At 38.8% G+C, this 11792-nt stretch overlaps 1 protein-coding gene across 1 annotated transcript; it reads left to right on the forward strand.

The window, feature by feature from the left end:
* Nucleotides 1–2029: 2029 nt before the first annotated feature.
* gabrg1 (gamma-aminobutyric acid type A receptor subunit gamma1) lies at nt 2030–11475 on the forward strand. The gene is made up of 9 exons (XM_086160330.1): nt 2030–2239; nt 6760–6920; nt 7270–7337; nt 7947–8167; nt 8480–8562; nt 9567–9704; nt 10063–10215; nt 10476–10678; nt 10766–11475. Exons 1-9 carry the CDS (start codon nt 2163–2165, stop codon nt 11045–11047), a joined length of 1386 nt encoding a protein of 461 aa, XP_086016456.1. The 5' UTR covers nt 2030–2162; the 3' UTR covers nt 11048–11475.
* Nucleotides 11476–11792: the final 317 nt, after the last annotated feature.

The raw sequence follows: 11792 nt of genomic DNA on the forward strand, positions 1-11792 counted from the left end.
CAACGTCTACAGAGACAAAAAAGAAACAATGGAAAACACATCCAAGAACAAGCAAAATGAGTGGGCGGTCACTGCTGAGCTTCATTTGCATAAAGAAGGAATTGAGAAATATATACCTAGGAGATTGTCACAATCTTTGTCTTCCCTGACTATTCTGCCTGTCATTGGACTGCAAAATAGGGGAAAACAAAATCTGGAAATATTTCCCATCCACTGATATCAGTCTTTGGGCTAACTGTCATTTTGTCATTTATTTTCAGCCTAAGTATCCAAATTATGTAAGGCAACTGCCCAAATGCATGCCCTTCCTCCTGCTATTATGACTTAGACCAATCGGAAAGTCAAAAGGTCCAAACCAAGCGGGTTGTTAAATACTGCACATCTCTTGCAGTAATACACTAACTCCTGAGAATTAAGGACAACTAAGCAGGGATGTATTCTGCCATGGAGCCCTGTCTCATAGTGTGTTACTTAGCCAAAATTAAGCCTGAACATGACATTGTTTTCATGTTCTTTACTATTTATCATTGCCATGGGTTTGTATTCGATTGCACTTTTACTGCAAATGTGCCACATCATTATTTACTAACTGTTAAAAAAAAAATCCTATGACATTATTTGGATTTCCAGAAGCCCTTGAGAAACATTTAAACACCAATTAAAATAATGGCTCTTCTTAAATGTAGAGGGAGGGTGTTTTAATTGAGTTCACAAACTATGTTGACTCTGCCACTGGCTCCAGATCAGTGAAATGCAGTGACGTTCATGGGTGGTAAGGCACTGACTCCTTTGGAGTCAGATTTACAAGTGTAAGAGTTCAAAAGGGCATCTTATTCCTAATTGGAAAAAATACACATGACAATTGGAAGTGGTTCATATCTCATCAGCATTCCTTCCTCTCTCTCTCTCACAAATAAAAACAAAACACATGAGTAAGAGTATACTTGGCCCAGAACAAATGTTTCTTTTATAGTGGTGGGAGATAACGGATAGAACAAATGTGCTGTGCACCCTCCTGTTCTGAATAATTCATACTCATACAAGTATAGACTAGTGTACAACACAATTTAAATTTTCAGCTAATTTTTTTCAATCGTTTTCATACTTTAAATTCTGCCTGTACTAATTTTTACTACAAGTTGTTCATCAAGAGGATAACAAGAGGAGATTAAATACCTTAAAGACAGTTTTTCAAATCCCAATTTTTTTTTCCTTGTTTCATCTAAGTCTTTTTTATGAAACTGAAAATTGTGGTCTTTATGCTTCCAAGCATCCAATCGAGCTCATGTCCTCCCCCTTCAGGTGTGGCACACTACTATCTGCCTCACCTTTAGTTTATTGTCTTACCAGCAAGAATAATTACGTCACACACTTCCACGAAAGACGTCACACAGAATGTCGAAAACCATGGTGTATTTAACATAATAAATCCCTCTGAAAATATTATATTGGTGCTATGCTGAGAGACAGAATCCAACAGCAACTTGTGGCCCAGCAAGTGAGTGACTGTGCATGCAGAGGTGCCGCACATTCGGTTGCTGACCCGGAATTGAAGGGGAGTTTCAAGATTTAGCTTGTGAAAAATGTTTAAAATGATTGTAATCACACAAAAAAATAAGCATACCAGGTCACAAATGCTAATATGTATTATGTGTTATCATTATTGTTTTTTGATTTTATCATGATTACAGGTGAGGCTGTGCCTCCCCTGCCTCCCCTGAGCGCACCTCATTGTCCCAGGCCAGTAACCCGAGGCTCGGTTTTCACCAGGTCTTTTCGCACACCGATATTTGGGAGGAAAAATAATGATGCATGTATGATACCACACGTGTGGAACAAGAAACCGAGTGAAAAGAAATGACCAGCCGCAGCTGATAACATCTCAGCAACCACACGGACGGCTGTGGCTGCTGCGCGTCCGCGCCACTGCAGATGGGCTGCCCAGCAGAGTCAGCGGTCCCTCACTCCGCTCCACCCCCTCCCCGTTTCCACCCCCCCAACCCACCGAAATCCGCGCGCACCATGGACGCGCCTCTCGCAGCCCGTCCCCGCCGCGTCTAGCACGCCGATTGTGTGCCACAGAAGCGCCGCGCCGTCCTCCTTTTTCCACGGGGTCGGGTCGCAGTAAGAACCGGGCTCCCCTCTCCCCGCAGCGGAGGGACATGAGACTTCTGCTCGTCGGGGCTTCACCGGACAAAACCATGAAGCCCTGGCTTCTCTTCGCGCTCCTCGGGCTCTGGTGAGTGTGCGAGTGGTGGATGTGTGAGTGCACGGCTGCAGATGTTGCATCCTCCGCGGGTGTCTCATCTATTCCCCGCCGACGATCGGTGCTTGAAACGCCAAACCCCCCCATAAAGAAGGCTTTGTTTTCCATTCAGAATGCGGATCTAAGTCGTGAAAAGTGGGATGTCTTTTTATTGAATAATTTCACATGCATCTGTGTGTTCAGGAATGCCGAGACATTTCCTATTTGTGACTAGTGGAATGTCATGTTGACGCATGGTGGATGATTTAAGTGTATGTGTGTTTGTGTGTGTGTGTGTGTGTGTGTGTGTGTTTGTGTGTGTGTGTGTGTGTGTGTGTGTGGAGGACAGATATTCAGCCTCCTCCGCCTCCCTGGAAAACCTCTGTGTGTCAGCTGCAGAGACGTACAGAGGGGTAGGTGTGACTGGAGTCCAGATGAGGCTGGGCCTACATTGAGGGCCGGTGTGCACCAGGTTAGGCCCAGACAAAAAAAAAACTGTGTCATCAGTTTTCCTCCTGGGGATTTTTAAAAATAAACACATAATGTGCACTTTAAATTTGAAGTTCATTGTATCACACGGAATATATTATGCTGTGAACAACATGGGTGGTTTTCATTCGAATGTCAGTCATCTGGACAACAGGAACGGTTTTATTCCTGTCCCTTTTCTTCCAACTTCCTTATCATTCTATTCTTCATATCAAGATCTTTTTGATATGGGCATTTTCCCATGAATATTTAAATAACCCATTTTCAAGGGGAAAAAATCAAAAAATCAATTGAAGATACATAGCTTCGTTCTTAAAGTTTGGCTCGTAGAGCTCATACATAGTATTTTGCTTGAAATGAGCTGTAATATCTGTAGCGCAATAATAAATACCAATGTCTCAATAAAAATGACCATAGAGTGTTGACAGTATTGTGTGACATCACATATAGTGCAGAAGCTAGCCTGATGTGCAAATCCGAGGCCTCTGGATCATAAATAAAAAACTATAAAATAAATGTATGTATTGTATCAGCTATTTTGAATCCAGCAGTTCAAGTTGTCAAATCATTAAATTGCAAAATTCTTGAATTATGATTTGGAGCAGGTGATTACATTCTATGAAACTGAAAGCTGTCATTTTATTTTTCAACAAAACATGGGGGAGGGAAGGGCAATGGCAATTTCTTGACATTTTCTCGCTTAGCATATTTCACAAACCTTGATGTAAGAAGTTTAGGTAGCGAAAAGAAATTGAGAGAACAGTTCATCGTCAGAAAATAAACTCTATGAGTAACTAGAGCATGATTTTTCTTAAAGGAGATGTTTCTGCTGCATTTTGGATTGTATATTTTTGCACCTTCAGATCTATTTGAGAAAAAAAGAAGTCATTGCAGTCGAACTATATTAGAAAGAAGGCAGGTGTCAAGGTAACTGGCTCTGTCACAAGGGAACAACATAAAGGATTAAGTAGAAATACCGAATGGAAATTTGAATTTAATTAAAGCCTCCCATTGATATCATGTTATAATGCTGATCTTTGTGATGCTCGGAGGGGAAACTAAACAACTTGCTTTTATTTCGCCTACCAGAAACAGATGTTTCTCCACAGACATGGAGTGAGGACATAAAGAGGCAGTTTGAGCCTGGGCATCATTACCAAATGTCTCTGCACTCCCGGTATATCCCAGCAAGTATAGCGTGACTTTTGAAATTCTGAAGGTCTGCTTGGCCGAGCTTCTAATTGTCCCCACATGAAAACCGATAATGATAGTGCCAAGTGAAAGAGGCTATTCCCGCCGGGGGTGGGGGGGAATGCCACAGTTCGAAGTTTAATGTACGCCACCACGCTTAACTACTGTGCTTTATAAAGACAAAAACCTGCAAGATATCCTACAAGAGTAAAAAAAAAAGGAGGCGCATGTTCTGATTGTGCGGATAAGAGTGAGTTATTACTCCACATTAAGTTATATGAGTTAAAAAGTGATAAGCTCTGATGTTAAAGAATATCTTATCAGACCTTTCAGCACATGCAATTAAATTTCTGGTCTCCTGTCAGCACAGGAAGTCATCTGGTTCTACTCTATCTGCAATTTAATACATATATTTATTTAATATATATGTATATATTACTCCATAATGTACTGTGATCTGATTTGCCTAATATTGTATTGTGGTTATAAAGTGTAATTACACTGTCAAGAAAGAGCATTTGCTGCAAGATCTTGGTCTAATTGTTTGATCCTGTGGCATCATAGTCTCATGAATAATAGGTAAAATAACCATAGCTGCTTAATTCTGCATTAATGTGTGTATAGTTTTATTGTTTTTCCTCCATTTACCTTTAATTTTAAAATAACTTGGTCTCACTGAAAACAAAACAAGTGGGATCCTTTTCTGCTGTGGTATCATTTCCTGGCTCAACTATGGCTGGCATAACTTTGTTTCATCAGGTCATAAGAAAACATCAACGTTCAAAAGGGAAACACGTTGTCAACTACAAAACATTATGGCCCTCCTTCCATTACATGTTGTTGTTGAAATAGTCACCTTGTGTGTCAGCTAAATTTACTCAATGGTCCTTTTATTATGCTTATATTGTCTATCAAACAGTACAGGCTGAAAGTTAGTACACCCTATAATAATTCACCCTATAATAATTCTCTTTTTTCCTTGCTTGTAACGGTGCTCCTTTCTTGCCCTTTTCTGATTTACCTTCTGCTCATGTGTTGACCTCTCCACGTGTAATCGCCCCGTAACTGGGTGTCTGCCCCGTTCTTGTCTTTTTATCCTCCATTTAGTTTCTTAGTTTAACTCATGTTCTGCGCCTTAAACTTGTGTGATTAATCATTCGTAAATACATATGTTATACATTATTTATTTATCTATTTATTTATTAAAGCCGTTTTCGATGATCAGTTATGTCCATTTGTCATCAGCAAGTTACAACAGGCCATGCCTTTCCTGTAGGTGTATAGTTAAATTATTTTTTGGGACCCTGTGATTAGATATTTAGACTTGCATATTGGATAAGGGGGCATCGTAATTTGCCCAAGGGCAATGAGCAATACCTGGAGCCATCAAAGTCAAGTAAATAATAATTAAGGGGACCTTTAATAATTCATCACAACAAATTAACCGTATCAGTAGTTTCAAACAAAGGGTTGTTTGTTGCACATTATTACTATTGTCATCCATGAAAACCTGATTGCAGAAAACATAGGTGAAGGTACTGTATACAAAACACCATACACAGAATACCCATGGTTTTACTTGCTGCATTCAATCTTACTGCCACGAATAAGGTCAAATCCTTTGTATTTGAAGACATCCCGGAAAGTGTAATTTCACAGCCCGGGCTTCATGCCAAGCCCACAGGTCTCTGCACACAATTGGATCCATGTTCATTAACAGAGAACAGCATGAGCACACCTTGGCACAGACGGAGGGTTCATCCATGCGCAACCATCTGTAACAGACACAGCAGGGCATGGCAGCTGAAAAGAGAAATAACGCTACCTAATGCTGATTCATTCCTAGATTACATCCTCACTTTTTACTCTTCCAATACATTTCTCTAAATCCAGAGATTTTCTAGGTGACAAAGACTTGGATCTGTGTTACTCAAAAAAAATACCGTTTGTTGAAATTTCACAATGTCTGCATTTTGCTTTATTGTCTACATTTACTAGAAAGAACAAAACAAGAAAAGCAAAACACTTGTTTTCTTCTTGCTAAATCCACCTGTGTAATCCTATTTGTTCTCGTGCAATAAGCCAAGAAGATCTTAGCCAAACTCTATCTATCTATCTATCTATCTATCTATCTATCTATCTATCTATCTATCTATCTATCTATCTACTGTATATACAAGGAGAAAGAAGGAGAAAGGGCCGCAGGAAAAAAAAAAGGTTGAAACTTTAATCTAATGATGTCTAGCCTTTTCAAAAAATATATTTGTCACTGATCTTGGTGTTTTCTTACTTTTTCCAACAGGTGGTAATTCAGTGCTTTTAGACATGTATGTAACAGAACATACAATAGGAGTAAAATTAAAGTGGACATGCAACAACCTGAAAGATCACAGAGATAATGTCAATGATTAAATATTCTCCGTTACATAACTGTGAGCTAATTATGATGTGTGTACGTTAAACTGCAACGCTGACATGGTTGTGTTATGGTTGATCATGCCTTTTCATGTCATGTCATCTCTATTTAACATAATTCATGTCTCTATGTGTATGTTACGGTAAACGTGGGGCAGGGGGAGAATAAATATACATATATATTTTTATGTTTTGTCTTGTGAATTGCACAATCATCAGGTTCATGTTAGACCTACTCACTAACAGCAGTTGATGTGTCAATTATCACAATTAGATTACATTTTTTGGAAAACAATATATATTCACTTTAAAAACATACGATATATACGGTGGCCTTGATGGAGTGGTCTTTAGCATATCTCCCACTTTAATCGTCCAGGAGGTATTTCGGTGTCTGACATTTTTTTTTGCCTTCACAGTGCAGCGATTGGGCCCAGTAAACAAGAAGAGGAGGATTACGAGGATGTACCCATAAATAAGACCTGGGTTTTATCACCAAAGGTCTATGAGAGCGATGTGACTCTGATCTTAAATAAACTGCTTCAGGGCTACGACAACAAACTGCGGCCTGACATTGGAGGCAAGTAAAGTTCCTCCACTAAAGATGGGTTTGTAGTTACCGCCAGCTGTTCACAGTAATTTCGAGAGAGTTCAAGTGAAGTTCCAAAATAGCCTGCAGAGATACAGTTTTGAAGACACTGTCCATTGCTATTGCTGCAAGGATGGAATCTTCCTCTATCCCAATCTTCTTTCAAACGTAATCTATATGGATTTATATATACTATTGCTCAGTGCACATAACTGCTGCTTCAAATAGCTCTTGCTGGAGTTAGGTATCTATGACAACATTTCACTAAACAGAAAATTACAAAATGCAAATAAAATTATGTCTGCGTGTAAGTCAGTGCTTATGTCCTCTGTTTTTTCAGTAAGGCCAACAGTGATTGAGACAGCAGTATACGTCAACAGTATTGGACCAGTTGACCCCATCAACATGGTGAGATGATGTCCTGTAATTCTTATTTCTTTGTTGCATATTTACCCATTCTTCAACTCACTAACCATACTGTGTTAGCAGATATTAACAGCTACATGGTAACTTTAAGATATAGTGTGTAACCTTGGGTGCTTATGAAAGACCAATATCAATGTTAACTCTGACCATACAAAGCTATGACATACTGTTGCACTTTAGTATCGTACTTGAATGTTCATATAGCTGTAATTCTGTTCATGGTCAAACAGTTTTGAGCCTTTCAGAAACATTTTTTATATTGTGAGGATGAAGGATCTTGCTAGCTTGTCAAGGATTAATCATTTATCAAATTATGCCATGTTAACTGAAACCATGATCTAACCCTTCACCAAATGAAGACCTACATCTTGCTGAAATGGCAGGCGTCATACAGTTTTATATTATCGTGAAAAGAAAAATAGTTTTGTGGGTGCAGACTAATTATAAGTTCTTGTAAATGAATGCTGGCAGCGAAGAGAACGTATAATGCACAATTGGATAATATTTTTTAAGGTTTTATTTGACTACATTGTGAATACACTGATGTCTCATTTTAAACTTTAAACTGCTGTTTTTCTCACTGTGTTGTAGGAATACACCATTGACATATTTTTTGCCCAAACATGGTATGACAGTAGACTGAAGTTCAACAGCACAATGAAGCTGCTCATGCTCAACAGTAACATGGTAGGCAAAATATGGATTCCCGACACATTCTTCAGGAATTCCAGGAAATCAGATGCACACTGGATTACCACTCCAAACCGCCTCCTGAGGCTGTGGAGCAATGGGAGAGTGATGTACACACTGAGGTAGGACAGTTATGCTACCAGTTTGCTACTCTTCTTCAGACATTTTAATGTTGAACTTTCAGCACCTTGGAAATCTTTGTTGTTTGTGCAGCTTTACTGTGTGCATCTGTATTTTTGTCATGTAGTAGTTCTCTTTTAGGTTGCCACAAATTTTTCCAAAGCATGATCTAACTGACATTACTTCTTCTGCATTTGTTGGTGTAATTACAGAGAAAACGTAAAGCAACTTATTAATGTTCAGTCACACTTAGGAGGGAAAAAAAAAATATGCTGAGACTTGCTTTTTCTCTGTCACAATTCTGTTTTTGTCAGGTTGACTATTAATGCGGAGTGTTACCTTAAGCTGCATAACTTTCCAATGGATGAGCACTCGTGTCCACTGGAGTTTTCGAGCTGTAGGTGGTCAAAGGTTTTCCCCTCCCATTTTTGAACCCGTCATCTCGACTTCAACTTCTGTAACTTGCCCAGTGAGAGGGGCTTCTGTGTAGGCTAGCATAGTTGCTCAGCCTGTTCCTTCTCCTTGCCAAAGGCCCATCTGCTTTAGGCTGCCCTCTCTAAGCCTGTTCCAATCTATCATTTGCTCGACCAGTGGAGAGAGGAGGTCACCTAGTCCCATTTGCTCTGACAGACTTAATGAATTATGCACCCTCTCCGAGTCTGATTCATGCTGTCTCTGTCATCCTTCATTTGTTTCTTGTATTGTGCTTCAGCCTCTCATGTTTTGTCCACACTCAAGTGAGAAGTGCAAAGATCATTCCATGGGGTTGAGGACAATTGCAAGACCATTGCAGTCACACAAAAATGCATTCAATGGGCATACATTTGATGCAAAGCAAAATATCTTGTACATGAACGCCTTTGTTCAAATAAATGATAACAGTAATAAAAAAATAAATAAATAAAAGTATTATATATTTGCATGAGCAGTGACTATCCACATCTAGATATATAAAAGGTCACAGAACAGAGCGTGACCATGGCCAGTGACAGGACTGTAGACATCCAATATCAATTCTTGGATAGTCACCAAAGCAACGATTACTCAGTCGCAAACCTAACAAGTTGGGAATGAGAATACTTTGGAACAGATAAACATGAACAGATATACATGAAAGACAATGAAGGGTCTTTTTTTTTGCAGGCAAAACAACCCAGTTCAGAAAAAATATAATTTCTGATTATATGCCGAATGAAAATATCATGCCCATATGAAGAAATTTCATGAGACTGAAGTGGTCAGTTCCATCTTGAATGCTCTCCTTTGTCTTGCCATATTGCAATATCCCCTTGTGTTTGACAGATGTGAGTTTCTCTTGTTTGATTTTAAGGCATTACTAAGGCATAAAATTTATAATTTTCATATATATGGTTGTCTCTGTCTGTCTTGGGGGCTCTGTAGATGGTTACCCCAAGAATGAGATCTTGTACCGGTGGCAAAGACGTGCGGTGGAGGTAGCAGATCAACGATATTGGAGACTCTACCAGTTTGCATTTGTAGGGTTGAGGAATTCCTCTGATGTGGCTCATACTCAGTCAGGTAATGGTTTACAGTATAAGTCTGCTCAAATCATACGTCCTTTGTCATGGATTACAGAAAGGTTATGTATATAGAAAAAAATACACATTTTTGAAATATAGTTTGATAAAATTATTATTGGACAAGATCCTCAGATTTTGGGCCATAGAAAAATGTTTCCTGACCTGTGGACCTCATACAAGATAGCATTTTGTCATATAAATATGACAAAATATGATATAAATTATCTACTTCTTAAATATCAATCAACTTGATTTCTTCAAAGCAATATATATATATATATATATATATGTTTAACAAAATCTAATTTGGGCCTGCATTTTGAACCCCTTTCTGCCTTCAACTTTTTAATTTCCAGGAGAATATGTAATCATGACAATCTTTTTTGACCTGAGTCGGAGAATGGGCTACTTCACCATCCAGACCTACATCCCCTGCAGTATGATCGTGGTTTTGTCCTGGGTCTCCTTCTGGATAAACAAGGATGCTGTTCCAGCCCGTACTTCCCTAGGTTTGAGCTGCTTATATCTACAAAGAGTTTTGGCTTGCCAGTAAGATAACTCAATTTGTGACTGTTCCATTCGATCGGAGAATCTTACATCAATATGTCAGCTTATAACAGAGCCAAGTCGACAATCTGGACATTCTGAAAAACTCCTGCTTCTTATAAGAAATTCTTAGCCATCAGCGGGATATGAGCGAGATATGAGTAATTTTAGATAATTAGTAATTAAAGATTTGAGTAATTTATTTTTCTTTTCTACTCCAAAGGTATCACTACAGTGCTTACAATGACAACTCTGAGCACCATATCCAGAAAGTCCCTGCCAAAGGTTTCCTATGTCACTGCCATGGACTTGTTTGTCTCAGTCTGCTTCATTTTCACATTTGCGGCCCTCATGGAGTACGGCACTCTGCATTATTTCACCAGCAACCGTCAGACCAAGAAAGCAAAAGCAAACAATAACACACAGGTTCAGACTGTCTCTACCTAATTTCCTTAAAAATCAACAGCAAGTGCTCTAAAATATTAAAACAACTTTGTGTAATTTTCTTTCCAGCATAAAGCATCTAGTATGGTGAATATCCGTCCTGGGACGTCTCTGTTACAAATGAACAACATTGTGCCCTATCATGAAGAGGATGACTATGCCTATGAGTGTCTGGACGGAAAAGACTGCACCAGCTTCTTCTGCTGCTTTGACGACTGCCGCTCAGGAGCTTGGCGTGAAAACAGGATGCACGTACGAGTTTCCAAGATTGATTCTTACTCACGGATATTTTTCCCAACTGCTTTTGGGCTTTTTAACCTGGTTTATTGGATAGGCTACCTGTATCTATAAAAGTAATACCTCAAAAAAAGGATGATTGGAGTTTTGCATTGGCAAACATTTTCAGAGACTGAGCTGCTATTGATAAAATAATAAGATACGCACAGCATAAAAAGGACTAAATGAAGGCTTCTAAAATATGCATACCAATTATGAATGGCCTTGTTTTCCCCTGCTAGTAATGTAGCTTGGCAACCTAACAGCAAAACCTACTGGTTAACATTAATTATCAATATGCTGTTATGATACTATATAGTTCTCTATGCCTCTTTGCGGATAGTACAACTGAGATTTATAAGCATTAGAAGGAAAAAAAGGTGTACAAATGTGTGAGGACTGGAAGGATATCTTGAATTAAATCTTAAATTCACAAGTACAATATACAGTAGGTATTCAAAACAAAAATCAGATTAAAGTAACAAATCTAAAAAAAAAAAAAAGAAGAAGAAATTCCATCAGAAACTTGCAAGGAATCACAAAGACTTTTTTGGTACAGATGTCCTTGCTCGCTGGGTAGGGAGTAGATGATGTATTCCAGTAATAATTTTCATTGAGATTTAGCAGTGAGAGAAAACTGGTGAGTTTAACATTAGAATTTGGACTTCGAAGAGACATTTAAAATGTTGAAGAAACCAGCATATATTTTTTAAATGAGCTACTAACTTTTGTGCAGATACAACGGAAAAGATCGATGCAAGGATAACAACTCTTTCATCCACCACTACAATGATTGCGTGTAGTGATCACTGTTTGAAGT

This window comes from Fistularia commersonii, chromosome 15 (assembly GCF_037954325.1).
Source record: "Fistularia commersonii isolate RoL2024-O1a breed Wild chromosome 15, RoL_Fcom_v1.0, whole genome shotgun sequence".
NCBI classification, from domain to species: domain Eukaryota; kingdom Metazoa; phylum Chordata; class Actinopteri; order Syngnathiformes; family Fistulariidae; genus Fistularia; species Fistularia commersonii.